Here is a 13,963-nt window from a genome sequence, read left to right as displayed (position 1 = left end):
TGAAACTTTGAAGGGCTCTAGATGAATCCTATCCATCTTTTGAAAGTAGCTAAATCTATATTGATGCTGAATGCCCGAAAAAGCAAGGAGAGCAAGGATAAAAGGGCAGTCAGCAGCACACAGGTTTGGTTTATGTGCCAAAGACCTTTTGCTGCTGCTTCCTGGGGTCGTTTGTTAATTATATGTTGCACCAGGCTGGAAATACTTCTGTTTGTGTCACGTGGGGAAGGGCTGGGTACGTGGCTGGAATGGCAAACAGATCCTGCTGCTCGACTGTGGCACTGGGAATGGCGCAGGGTGTCCTTGAGGTCCCTGTGTGTCCGGGCAAGTTAAAGTTTGTGTTGTGAAGGAAGGGAAAGTGGGCAAAAGAGAGTTGGTACCCACTGGAGTTCATCGTTCAGACCTCGTGCCTGCGTGGCCACTGAGAACCGTGCTGTAACCTCTTTTCCAGGCAGCGGAGCAAGGAAGGCCTCCCGAGCACACTAGCAAGTTCTACGCCAAGGGAGCACTACAGTACTTGGTCCCAATTCTAACGCAGACGTTAACGAAGCAGGTGAGTCGCAAAATCCCCGCGGAGTGGGAGAAAAACCCGAGGCGGTGCCCGCTGCTGAGTTCTGGCTGTCGCTGGGCGGAGGAGCACGTTGCCAGAGGTGCCCGCTGCTCCCTCGCACGGGTCGCCCCGCGGTACGCTTGGGCCCGGCGGTGCTTTCGGTCCCCTCGGGTGGTGTTTAGGGGGGAGAGCGCGCTGTTCAGAGCGCTGCCGTGGCAGCCCCTGGTCTGTGATGAGACCTCATGCACCACGCTGATGGAATGATGCGTCGGATTTAGGGCTGAGACTGCGGGACTGCACACAGTGTCTGGTTTTTATGCTGAATTACCTTAACGCCTGCTTGTATTTACGGTTCCTGAAGAGGTTTGGTGGTTATCTGTATTCCTAACGAAATGCTGGTGGAATTAGCACCAATCTACAGTCTCTGTGCCGTTGGAGATAGGATTTCTGGAATTCCTGAGCTCTACTTTTTGAACTGGGTGTTTATTAGCACCCCTTAAGCACTTCACGGGGACTTGTTCGGGCTGTGTTTCACAGTCTAATAAAAATCAATGGAATTGCTTGCTGCAGCAGGTCTAATTATAAACTAAACCCGTTAACGAAGCCCTACAGGATGGACTTCATGTGGCTGATTGCAGTGAACCAGGAAAACGCCTGGCGCACTTAGCGAATCCAGGGAATTGTTTCCCTGTTTGTTATCGCTGTCTGCTCGGACGCAGAGTTGAAGTGCAGGAGGTTTTAAAGTGCCTGATAAAACAGGGAAGATAAAACAGGTAAGAGAATTGCCAGTAGACGGCTTCAAAGGGATTGGGTGAGTGGCTGAGCTGTCGGTGCAGGGGGAAGAAGCGATTTAATGGGTACAGCGGGGCCACTCTGCGGCGTGATGGCACGGGTGAAAGGAACCAAATCTCAGCCTGGATGAGAGCAGCAGCTGGGGCGACACATGAGGCTGCTGTAGGTGTGTCAGGAAGGAGCAAGCAGCCTCGTGCCGGGATGGAAAGGCGCAGATGTTCGGGTCTCTCAGGTTGCCTCTCTGCCAGAGGTGCAGCTTGTGCTGCCAGACCCACATGAATTTTTGGTTATAATGCCTGGTAATAAGGCAGCGGTACGTGCCGTGGGTCCAACGGGATGCCACTGCCCGTGCGTGGTAGGGGCTGTTTTCCCCCAGACTGACCAGCGTGCTCTTCTCCTAGGATGAAAATGATGATGACGACGACTGGAATCCCTGCAAAGCAGCGGGAGTCTGCCTCATGCTCCTGGCGACCTGCTGTGAAGACGACATCGTTCCTCACGTGCTGCCCTTTATTAAAGAACACATTAAAAACCCAGATTGGCGATACAGAGATGCTGCTGTGATGGCTTTTGGGTGCATTTTGGAAGGACCAGAGCCCAACCAGCTCAAACCACTAGTCATACAGGTACGGTCCGTTGTGCTTGGAGGCTTGTGGAGCAAAAGTTCTGACTTATTTGGAGGAGGATGCGTGCTTTTGCACACTGTTGTTAATTGGAGGAAAAGCAAAAGGATGCCCCCCTGTAGCCATGTTTTGGAGCGATTTGGTAGGCCTAGGGCAGGGCAGGTAGTTGAGTTGTGTAGCTCTGAATCACGGGGACGTGCAAGACTTGGGAATGCCTGACTCCAGAGGTGTCAGTTCTAAGTCTTACCCCCTGGGAAATAACTTTATGAATCTTAAGAGAAGAGTGGCCTGGCAGGATCTAGCCTCTCCTGTCTCCGATGGATCGCTAGCTCAGAGGGAATACGTTAAAACTCGAAATGGTGGTGAATTTTGCATTTGATCCCATCTTCCTCCTGACTGCAACTGCATTCCAGGCAATGCCAACTCTAATAGAACTAATGAAGGACCCCAGCGTTGTGGTTCGAGACACGACTGCTTGGACCGTGGGCAGGATCTGCGAGATGCTTCCTGAAGCTGCCATCAACGACATTTACCTCGCGCCGCTGCTGCAGTGTCTGATGGAGGGCCTGAGCGCCGAGCCCAGGGTGGCCTCCAACGTCTGCTGGGTAAGGCAGTGCCTTTGCTGCCGGACTTACCTGTGTCTGCTGACAAGGGGAATGCAGCTCGCGTTCGTATGGGTGGATACACGCATAGATACACACATACTCCGAGTCATAGAATGGTTCGGGTGGGAAGGGACCTTAAAGATCATCTGGTTCCAACCCCCTGCCATGGGCAGGGACACCTTCCACTAGACCAGGTTGCTCCAAGCCTCATCCAGCCTAGTCTTGAACACTTACAGGTCTGGGGCATCCACAGCTTCTCTGGGCAACCTGTCCCAGTGCCTTCCCACCCTCTCCAGGAAGAACTTCTTCCTGATATCCAATCTAAACCTCCCCACTTTCAATTTAAACCCATTACTCCTTGTCCTGTCACTACAGGCCCTTGGGGAAAGTCCCCCCCAGCTTCCTTGAAGCCCCTTCAGGTACTGGAAGGCTGCAATGCTCATACCCTAAAGTGGATTTTGGAGGTGGCTCAGTCATCCCACACACACAATTGCTATCTCAAGTCTGTTTGGCTCTGGTAGGAAAGAATAAAGGAAGAGAAAATTACTTTAAGGAGGAAACCACTAATATTAAGTCACTGGGGGTAGAAGTTGCCTTCAGTTTGAAAATGCCATGGAAACTGTCCTTGATAACTGGTGTGAACGCTGTTTGGCAAAGGCACGCTGGGACTTAGCTTTTTTCTTGGGGGCAGCTGGACTGTCCACTTCCTCTTAAGGGAGAGGCCAGATACCCTGTTTCCCATGACCTAAGCCGCTCCTGCAGCGGTTCCAGAGCTAAATTCAGCAGTATGGGATGTTTTTGTCCATACCCACTTCAGTTGTAACTTCGCCTTGGCGCATGTCTACCACCAAGAGCGTACCTGCTCTCACGGTAAAGAGGATGTGTCCCTTGCTGCCTTTTCAGAGAGCTGCTCAGTACGAGTTGCGCTGGGGATGAGTATTTGCATGTCAAAACAAGCTTTAGAAATGACGGGAGTAGTTCTCTTCGTACTGCAGAAGATTGAAGCCTCGTAGTCAGCACAGAAGCTTTTCCCCCATACGTTGATCCTGGCAAAAGTCCATGTGTTCTTTTGTCTTCCGACGACGATGACTACTGTCTGTTTTTAGATTGAAATGAAAATCAGCTCCTCTAACCCACCTGTCTCTGAGCAGTTACAATCTCTCAGCAGTTGGGAATTTGAGCAGTCTGCAACCTTTTCTAAACCAAGGTTTTACCTGACGATGCTGGATGGTGGGTAGAATCTGTTCATACCCTGCCAGGGTCAAGGCGTTGCTTTGGTTCAGTCTGATCCCTGACAGCTGCCGGTCAAGACCAGGAGTGCTCTGCAGGCGTTTGCAGACAGTGGGGCTGCCTTGGGTGTTAGTTACACTTTAAGTCTTTTCACCACCGTTGCACCAAAGTTCAGTGCCCTGAACAATTCAGAGTCACAGAACGGTTTGGGTGGGAAGGGACCTTAAAGATCGTCCAGTTCCTAATACCCTGCCATGGGCAGGGACACCTTCCACTAGACCAGGTTGCTCCAAGCCTCATCCAGCCTGGCCTTGGACACTTCCAGGGATGGGGCATCCACAGCTTCTCTGGGCAACCTGTCCCAGTGCCTCACCACCCTCTGCGGGAAGAATTCCTTCCTGATTTCCAATCTAAACCTCCCCATGTTCAGTTTAAACCCGTTACCCCTTGTCCTGTCACTACAGGCCCTTGTCAAAAGTCCCCCCCAGCTTCCTTGTAGCCCCCCAGGCACTGGAAGGTGCTATAAGGTCTCCCTGGAGCTTCCCTTCTCCAGGCTGAACCCCCCAACTCTCCCAGCCTGTCCCCATGGCAGAGGGGCTCCAGCCCTCGGAGCATCTTCGTGGCCTCCTCTGGACTCGCAATTCCTTGTTCGTAGGGGGCGTTGTTAGTCCTGCATGTTTAGGGGGGGGGATTTTGGGGCTGAAATCTGTTGCAGTGTTTCTGGGAGGGTAAACTCAAGTGAGTAATTGAGACGGTTGTTCTGTGTTTCAGGCCTTCTCTAGTCTTGCTGAAGCTGCCTATGAAGCTGCAGATGTAGGTGATGATCAGGAAGAACCAGCAACCTACTGCTTATCCTCTTCATTTGAGCTCATAGTTCAGAAAATTCTGGAGACTGCAGATAGGTAACGCTAAACCGGCTGGGCTTAAACTCTGCTAAGATGCTTCTTTTTAATTGCTTCAGGCTGATGGCTCTCTGGCAGCTTAGATCTGAATGGTGTTTTATCAGAACCAGGCTTTTTCTGGTATCCCGGGGAATCTAGAATGCAAATGCCCAGGGAGAAGGGTAGTCACACGGAATAATTTCTCAGTATTTTGTCCGAATCTCCTTTTGGCATGTCTGAGGTTTCCTCCAAGAGCTCCTCTTCCGCGTTTCACACCGATGTTTCCGGGCACAGTTTAAGACTGCGTGTGTCTCCAGACAGTAGTTGTAACTCTTACGAGGCTGGGAATAATTGGGGTTGCAGCATGATGTTAATTAAAATGTGTGTATCCTACTGTCACTGCAACTATTCTATGCTGTGGTGGCTGCTGTAGCGTTACATCCACTTCGTTAGCACCAGGTACTCCCGGAAGAGCTGAGGACCTAGTTAGCCTGGATGACTCTCTGTTTCCATCCAAAGTTGAAATATAAATAGAAGAGGCAGAATATTTTTCTCGGTTCTGCAAAAATCAGAGTAACGCCGCAGTCGCCTTCTGCCTCGAAGGCCGCATAAATCTTGACAGCTCCGAGTTCAATCCCTGGATTTGAAGCCTTTTGCTGCAGGACGACTTTGTAAATGGTGTCCCTGTCTGAACAGCTCAGAGTCTACCCTCTTCCTGTCGCATTTGCATCCAGCCACAAGCGTAGCGTCTAGCTTAAGGCTCCGAAGCCCATCAGTCACCTTAGCCTAGATCTCGGGCTGTCTTTATTTCAATTCTAACACCCTCATCAGCATCTCAGGGGGATGTCAGAGGTAGCAGTGTATGCTGCTCCCCTCTTGAGACCATCTTCTCCCAGGCAGGATAACGGGAAGATGTGGGTTTGAGGCGATTTCTGCTCCTCTGCTCGCTACCAGTGACTGAAAAGATTGAAAGTCGTTATTAATAGCTGAGATAATTAACTCTGTCCTGACTAAAACCAGCACAATAGCGGCTTCACGACTTTAATTTACTTTCAGGTCTTGGAATGCAGGTGCTTCTGCTTGTCACAACACTAAAATTTAGCTGATGGACTAAAAAAGCCTGTTTCTAAGCAAGGCTAAGCACCGGGAGCTGCAAACACGTTCCTTCTGTTGCAGGCCTGATGGACACCAGAATAATTTGAGGAGTTCCGCTTACGAGTCTCTGATGGAAATAGTGAAGAACAGTGCCAAGGACTGTTACCCGGCTGTGCAGAAGACAACGCTGGTCATCATGGAGCGACTTCAGCAGGTGCTGCAGATGGAGGTAGGCAAACCCCCGGCGTAAGGGCGTCAAGGACAGCGGGTAGGTGCGATGTTGCTCTTGTGCTGGGCCTTCTTCCGGTCTAGCAAAATGAGTTTTCTTGCCGACTGCGTGCCTTACGTTGTAACGTGGTGTTATTTTTCGGGGATGAGTAGATCTGTTAAGCTTCTGCGCAGGACCTCGTCTTCGGTTTGAAGAGACGAGCGTTTAAAACTCGTAGAGCTTTCAGAATCCGCTGCGTTTGCATGGACCACCACGCCGGCTCCTCACCTGTGGGGTTTGCTTCTTTTTCCAGTCTCATATCCAGAGCACTTCCGACAGAATCCAGTTCAACGATCTTCAGTCTCTTCTTTGTGCTACTCTACAGGTGAGTTAACATCCTCTGCACTGAGGTTGTGGGAAATGGGGCTGAGGAGGGGTGTTGAGAGGCATTTCTGTGCCCCCGAGGGCGCAGGTTTGCTCCTGTTGATGAGATCCGAAGGAAGAAACGGGATCGTGTGGCCCAGCTGACGTGTGGGAGGTGAAGCAAGGTTCAGAAGGCTTCAGTAGAGCACGACTTCCAAAATTTGGGGCAATATGACACGCCACGTAGTGTTATTTAGTCAGAGGTTTTGGCTCTTGTGTTGGCTACAGGCTGAACAATTGCTTTGGTTGGCACAGACCTGGGGGGAGAACCTCCAGAATGGCTTTAATTTGTTCATCTGCCTCTTGTGGTTGGTGTTCTTACTTAAAATGGCACTAATTAAAATTCAGAGTGTCCTTGAAATGAAACATCTGGTAATGAACAGCCCACGTGACTTGGAGTACTAGCACATTCCAGTTCCCTGCTTACTCCCACAAAGTCCACTGAAACAGACGCTTTTCTTTTCGACCAAAAATACTGCTCCGGAGATTCATCGGGGCATCCGCGGAGGGATGCGGTGGTTGATGCCGAGTCCCTGCTTGCACAGCAGCGAAAGGTGGTGCTGTGCTCTCCTGCCTCGTCATTAACAGTGACGAGGTGCTGCTTTAGTATCTCTGCTCGGATTTATCCCAGTTTTGGCTGGTGTTGCCCGTTCTCTGCCATTCTCCTTCCACTCCTATTGGCCGTTTTCTCGCCTGCGGGTATCGGCCCGTTTCAGTTGGCGATCCGTTTTACCTTCCCGTCCTCCTAAGTCAGGTGAGGAGATCCCCTGGGTGTCATCTCCGGGTTGCTGTGAGAAATCATTGACTCCATCCTTCTCGTGCAAAAGCCCAAAGCATGAGCTGTTACTCTGATTTTTAGGATCGTTTTTCAGGGCAGGTGGGAATATTCTCTCCTTATGGTGGGCTTTAGTAGGCTTTTAGCACCTAAAACCTCTTCTCGGCACAGTGTGGCCGCTGATCTCTTTCAGGACGGCTCCGTTTGCCGGTGGGAGGTGTAGTACAGGTGGCAGAGATGGAATTAAACCGCTCGTTTTTAATTTGTAATTAACATGTTTCTTCATTACCGCAGAACCTGAACCTGAGGTATTTACAGCAGTTGCAGCAGATAATGAAATACCACCACGTAAAAATCAGGAGGGAGGATTTTTCCCAGTGTTACCTAGTCAGACACACTACTTTAAGTGCTTTTTCTCTTCTGCTGGAAATAGAATTATGAACATCCAGCAGTGGAAAAACACTTGTTAATATTTTAAAGGAACGGGAAAATCAAGACCAATTATTTAAACAGTCCAAGTCAGTCTCTTTGGAGTGACTTGGTGTGAAGACTCAGACTTGAAATCATTGTTTTCCAGTGCGGGTTAAGGACTCCATCTCTCTCTTTTCATAGCAAATGCAAATTTATTTAAAACAAGGCTTTATCAAAGCCCCGCTCTGCGGTTCACGTGCCGAAAGGGCCGGTTGGAGAGCGTAGATGAAGCTCGGGTATTTACCTGTCCTTGGCCCTTCTGCTGGCTGGGATGTGCTGGGTAGCACGAAGCACATGTGCTCTCCAGGTTCCTCTGCTCCTCCCAGAAACCACCTCAGTGCTAAACCTCTTCCTGTAAACGTAGTTTGCTTTGGCTGGCTGTTCATTTATTTTCCGCCCGCCCTGGGTAGGAGAGGTTTGGCTGCGGGTAGCAGCAAGGACCTGCTTGTGCCGCAGACAACGACCAGCCTTTTGGAAGCCTGATGCTGTGGTTCGTGGCAGCACACCTTTCGCCCGGCCCGCGCTTGGCAGGAGGAGATCGCGGCCGTCGCGCTGCTGCGATGGGGTGTTTGTAATCAGACCAAATTCGGGCTGGTCACGTTGAAGGCCAGCTTGCAGACAGACAGCCCGGGGAATAGCCTAGGCAGCAGGAAGGGTAAATTCAGCTTGCTCTGTAGCTGGAAAATTGAACGCAGCTAAAATGAATGCGTTGCCCTGACAAAGCATGTTTTCACAGCCGAGTTGGAGCAGCAGCTCCCTTTTTAGCAGCCCGGCCTGGTCACGGGCGCTCGGAGCCGGCGCAGGAGACGTAAAGGCACAATTCAGCCGTGCGTAGATGGAAGGGATTAACGATCTCTTTCCCCGTTCCCACCCAGAACGTCCTCCGGAAGGTCCAGCACCAGGACGCTTTGCAGATCTCCGACGTGGTGATGGCGTCGCTGCTGCGAATGTTCCAGAGCACGGCGGGCTCGGGGGGCGTGCAGGAGGACGCCTTGATGGCAGTCAGCACCCTGGTAGAAGGTCAGTCTTGCGCTGCGGAGCTGGGTCAGAACTGGTTTGCTTCCTTCTCTTTTTGACTGTATGGCAAAAAACATTCGTTCCTGGTTGTGCTTTGGGGCACGGTTTGACACACCTCGCCGCATCGATCTGCGACGCCGGGACTGGCCAGTTGCTCTTGCTCTGGGTTGTGTTGAACAAGTGGTTTGTTTTCTGTCAGTAACGTGGCTGCTGTGCAAATTCTGCCAGGAAAAACCCCCGAGAGCGACTCTGTACGCTCCCCAGCACGGTGGGACCCTGGCTGCTTTGTGCTGCCACGGGCCAGGTGTAACGTTCGCTTCGTGCTTCGTCCCTGCCGCTGCCTCTGGCACGTGACGGCGCTGGATTTACGGGCGTCGTTGTCGTTCAAACGTGGTCGCGGTGGCAAAGACCAGCCTTAAGGTGGGGGAAGGGGGATAGAACTGGGGCTGTGGTATTCCCAGCAGCTTGAGCCTTCCCCTTTCCCTGAGGCTGTTATCCTGGCTGGCCCGTAAGGGTCTGAGAGCGGGTGGCAGGGCCTGTTGCTGGCAGCAGTCGGTGCCCGATTGCTCTGAGGTCACAGGGTGCCTTGTGAGTGCTGCAGGGTCAGTTTGGGCTTTTTGGAGCAGCCCCTTCCGACACCAGCGTGGTTTGGAGAGCAGGTTTTTGGCAGCTGCCCCGCTGACAGCTCTTGGGAGTGTTTAGTGGGATTGCCTGAGGAAACTGGGAAGTGAAATGAGGTTGAGTGGGATCGTTGCGAGCAAGTGGCAGTGAAAGTGTGTGTCCTCCTGGGACCAGAGGCCTTGTCACTCCCGGCTGGGTAAGTCTGCACGATGTGGGGGAGGTGGGAGTTAGCGTCACGGAGCAGAACCACATTACTCCAAGCGTAGCTTCAATATGACCGCGCCGGGGAGCGCCCCGCTTGAACCCCACGGCCCCGCAGAGGTCGGGTGCAGCTTCTGAACAGCAAAGGCCCGGGAAAAGGCAGAGGGCGTTCAGCTCATGCCAAGCAACCAGGCCCAAAGCGTGCTGCCGCCTCCCTCCCACGGCTCTGCTGGGGCAGGACCATCTCAGCACCCTTTCTGAGCGCAGGAGGGGGTTGTCTGTCTTCAAAGGCCTGCAAAAAAATGGAGCTTTTGGGAATCCTGGTTTAATCCAGCTGGATATTTTTCACTAATGCACAGTTTTTGTGCGAGGATGGATTTGCTCAGGTTCTGTGGAGTGTGCAGTTTGGGGTTTGGGTGGAATGTGACGGTGGGTTTCCCTCCTGTTGAACTCCAGCGGACGTGTCACAGGCTGGGATCTTTCTAACAAGAGTATCTTCCGTGCAGTCTTAGGTGGAGAGTTTCTGAAGTACATGGATGCCTTCAAACCCTTCCTTGGCATTGGACTGAAGAACTACGCTGAGTACCAGGTACAGCTCACGCCAAGCAGCCCTGTGTTCACAGTCTCTTCGTTCTTACGTGCTCGCAGAGTTCAGCAGCTTGGCACCGGTAAACCACCACTGCTCTGGTCCTGGGACCAAAACTGGAGCCTCGTAGATGTTTCTTTAATTACTGACTGCGTGCACACAAGTTTAGACTCTTGTGTTTAATTCCATTGACTGGGCACCTCTGTTTGCACAGCGGCTGCATCTTACTTGGCCATGGTGAGGAAAGAGGTTGCCCCTGGCTCTGAGTGTCCATTAGAAGGTCGAGTCACGGCACGGCCCATGGGGCAGATGTTCAGACCACCCGACTCCTGAATTGGGTAGCGTTTGTTCCCACCACGTAACCTGTCGCTTTGGCATCCGGATCGCTTGCCCTCCCCCGTGGCGAAGCCAGCTCAGCTCTTGGCAGCTTTGTGATGTAAACGGCTGGCGAAGCGGGGGCTCAGCCGCTGTCACAGGGTCGTTATCCCGGTGGTTTAATGGCTGTGGCATCGCCGTGCCTCATCAGCCGGAGCTGTACGGATAGCAGGGAAGACTGACTCACTGGGTGGGTGTCTCCTGTTCGCAGGTTTGTCTGGCTACGGTGGGCCTGGTTGGGGACTTGTGCAGAGCCCTGCAATCCAACATCTTGCCTTTCTGTGATGAGGTTATGCAGCTGCTCCTGGAGAACTTGGGGGTGAGTGTTTACCTTCTCATTAGCCAGTTAGTAACAGTTGGCTTGCACACTGAGAAGAAAGTGGGAGGTGGGAGAAGCAGAAGTGTTAGGCATGCTCTGAAGATCTCATGTTTGACAACTATCTTGCTTACTATTTGAATGGAATCCAAATTTATTGGGGGTAAGAACTTAACATTTCAAGGAAATGTCTTAATTTATTAGCTCCTCCCCATAAAAAGAAGCGCCACTGGACATAATGGTGGCCAAATCTCTTCCAGAATGAAAACGTTCATAGGTCTGTGAAGCCTCAGATTCTCTCGGTGTTCGGCGATATTGCCCTTGCCATCGGAGGAGAGTTTAAGAAGTACCTGGATGTGGTACTGAACACGCTGCAGCAAGCTTCCCAAGCCCAGGTGGATAAGGTGAGCCGGCGACACGCGCTGGCTTCCGCGCCGACGCGGTGAGCGAGCGAGGGCCCCGCGCGCGTCCTGGGGACGTTGCTGCAGCCCGTTTTCCTGTTCCCTTTCCAGTCGGACTACGACATGGTGGATTACCTGAACGAGTTGAGGGAGGGCTGCCTGGAAGCGTACACCGGCATCGTCCAGGGATTGAAGGGAGACCAAGAAAACGTGCACCGTGAGTACCCGGTCCTGGCGCGCTGCTTCTGTGCCTGGAATGCCAGAGGGAGATGGGAAGAACTCGGCTTGGACAAGCTGTTTCAGGGTGGTTGGCACATCCACGGGCACATCCTTGTTCGTTCTCGGCTGTGTGGGAGCGAATGTGCTGCTGCCATGAGCAGGGAATGGGTTTAGAGCCCTCTTCCACGGGCAGTTTTTCCCCTTCCTGATCCCAGAGAGCTCTTCTGGGCCCAGATTCTCGCTGTTTGAGGGGGGTGGGGACTGAAATCCCTTTCAAAGGGCAGGCTGTTGACCGGGCCCTGTGTTTCACCCCGCTCTAACAAAGCCGTTTCCTTTCAGCGGATGTGATGCTGGTGCAGCCCAGGGTAGAATTTATTCTGTCTTACATCGACCACATTGCTGGAGACGAGGATCACACCGATGGAGTCGTGGCATGCGCTGCCGGACTGATAGGGTGAGCATCCCCATCCTGTTTTGGCTGACAGCGCCCGGTACGTAGGTAGGAACGGATACAAACCTTTGTACAGCAGCTTTAATATTTGAACCTGCGGTTTTTATGACTGTCGGAAGCATTTAAGGTCAGTTCTGGGGCTTTTTGGTCCCGGGTCAGGTGTTTCACCCGAGGTGTGAAGTGGTTACGCAGGCGAGGCCCTTCAGCTGAGGGCGAAAACCAGTGGGTGCAAGTGAAAGCTGGATGCCTGTTCCGGAAATTCCAAACTGGGGATTTTTCCAGGGATGACCTGGGCTTAGAAAACACCCTGCCCCCAATTCCCTGGGTGCCAAGAAACTCGGGGCAGGGTGTTTTAACCTTCTCTGTCACATTTAGGGGAGAGCTGATGGGAACGTGAGGGAGCTCAGTCTTTGACCGGGAGGTGGAATGTCTTGGGTTAGTCACAATTCCAGGAGACTGCTCAGCTCTCCTCCTGCTGGAATTAGTGACCATATGCAGCCTTTTAAAAAGGACATTAGCTGTGAGTCAGATTTCTTTTTGCTAGCAAGAGCTGATCAGAGTGGTACAGCACATCTGTTGGCGGCGCTCGGCCTCAAAGCCTCTCTCTCTCTCTCCTTCAGGGATTTGTGTACAGCGTTTGGAAAAGATGTACTGAAATTAGTAGAAGCTAGACCCATGATACATGAACTACTAACTGAAGGGAGAAGATCCAAGACGAACAAAACAAAAACCCTCGCTACCTGGGCGACTAAAGAACTGAGAAAACTGAAGAATCAAGCTTGGTAAGGGATTACACCCACCTCCTTTCCCCCTTGTGTAATTAGGGAATTGGCTACGCTCCCGAGTCTGAAAGAGATGCTGCACAAAAGCCGTGTTCTCGAAGGTTTTTCTTGCTTAGTTTTCTGTAAACAAGCCCCATCTGTGCTCCTCTGTATCGGAACAGATCGGAACGGAGAAACGCTGTGAAGCGCTTGGCTCTGGGTGCCCCGTCCCTGGGAGTGTCCAAGGCCAGGCTGGATGAGGCTTGGAGCAACCTGGGCTATGGAAGGTGTCCCTGCCCATGGCAGGGGGTGGGGCTGGATGATCTTTAAGGTCCCTTCCCACCCAGACCAGTGTGGGAATCTGTGATTCCCAAGACCCAGCTGCAGGCCGGGGGCTCCTGGCATTGGGCAACACATCCCCCTGGGTCTGTGCACCAGGGTGGAAGCCTGTTGGCTCCCTCCTGCTCGGAGTTCAGGGACCGTCTGGATGATGCTCTCGGGATTCCCATGGGGAGTTGGGCTCGGTGATCCTCATGGATCACCTTTCCAAGGGGAGATGCTGAGTCTGTGCCAATGCGACTGCCGGAGGGGCGTGATGGTGTGTCTGCATGTGGGAGAGTAAGTCTGTTACAGCTGTGCCTCCCCGCCTTGGGGAGCTCCTCAGGATCCCTGTTACTGCTCCTTTAGTCCCTTTTTCCCACTTATCCCTGATTTATCTCCCAAATGAGAGGTTTTGTGCTGCTGGGCCGTGGGTTTTGGGGGTTTTTTGGGTTTTTTTGATGGCCCCTTTTTGCTTGCAGATCTGTTACCGTTGGGATGACACCTGAGACCCCCACTGGAAATCTCCAAAATCTTTTGAAAAAAACCCGGAAGTGAGGAGTGTGCACGGATGCTGAATGTTTGGGAATGAGAGGATGAGTGAGTGAGGCTTGAAACACACCACATTGAAAATCCCGCCGCAGCAGCAGCGCTCCGAGCGAGCCGAGCACTGACTTGCCGAGAAAACCCGGCCGCCTTCGGGAAGAGGGAACGACCGGTCTCCGCGTCCGACGGACCGGGGCTCGGCTTCCTCCGTCGTGGCCGGCGCAGAAGGGGGAAAGGGCCGGTTTGGAGGAGGGGAAACTGGGTTCAACTGTGGTGCTCTTGGAGGTCTGGGTTTGGCGGCCGGAGGGAGATGGAGCCTGGGTCTCCGGCCGCACGATGCTGTGGGTGCGTGGGATAGGAGGAGGGGGTGAAGGATTTTCAGTTAGGAGTGAGTGTGTGTGAATGAGGCGGTATCCACATTCTCAACTTCGAGTCATTGCAGTTTTATCTTTTTTCCCAGAAATAAAAAGGGTTAGCTGTTGCATTTCACAAACTAAC

The 13,963-nt window shown here is 52.4% G+C and overlaps 1 protein-coding gene across 1 annotated transcript in view; it reads left to right on the top strand.

The window, feature by feature from the left end:
• Nucleotides 1–12,626, top strand: part of KPNB1 (karyopherin (importin) beta 1) — a 19,402-nt gene extending 6,776 nt beyond the window's left edge. Inside the window, exons 7-19 of the mRNA XM_010158905.1 lie at nucleotides 452–553; nucleotides 1,744–1,968; nucleotides 2,379–2,570; nucleotides 4,572–4,702; nucleotides 5,858–6,005; nucleotides 6,298–6,369; nucleotides 8,529–8,673; nucleotides 9,999–10,081; nucleotides 10,665–10,772; nucleotides 11,030–11,173; nucleotides 11,282–11,387; nucleotides 11,729–11,843; nucleotides 12,461–12,626. Coding sequence (XP_010157207.1) covers nucleotides 452–553; nucleotides 1,744–1,968; nucleotides 2,379–2,570; nucleotides 4,572–4,702; nucleotides 5,858–6,005; nucleotides 6,298–6,369; nucleotides 8,529–8,673; nucleotides 9,999–10,081; nucleotides 10,665–10,772; nucleotides 11,030–11,173; nucleotides 11,282–11,387; nucleotides 11,729–11,843; nucleotides 12,461–12,626 — 1,737 coding nt within the window. The remainder of the gene's footprint in view (nucleotides 1–451; nucleotides 554–1,743; nucleotides 1,969–2,378; nucleotides 2,571–4,571; nucleotides 4,703–5,857; nucleotides 6,006–6,297; nucleotides 6,370–8,528; nucleotides 8,674–9,998; nucleotides 10,082–10,664; nucleotides 10,773–11,029; nucleotides 11,174–11,281; nucleotides 11,388–11,728; nucleotides 11,844–12,460) is intronic.
• The last annotated feature ends 1,337 nt before the right edge of the window (nucleotides 12,627–13,963 follow it).

This window comes from Eurypyga helias, unplaced genomic scaffold (genome assembly GCF_000690775.1).
Source record: "Eurypyga helias isolate BGI_N326 unplaced genomic scaffold, ASM69077v1 scaffold20109, whole genome shotgun sequence".
NCBI classification, from domain to species: domain Eukaryota; kingdom Metazoa; phylum Chordata; class Aves; order Eurypygiformes; family Eurypygidae; genus Eurypyga; species Eurypyga helias.
The sequence above is the reverse complement of the archived record's forward strand: the minus strand, read 5'-3'. Positions and strand labels throughout refer to the sequence as shown.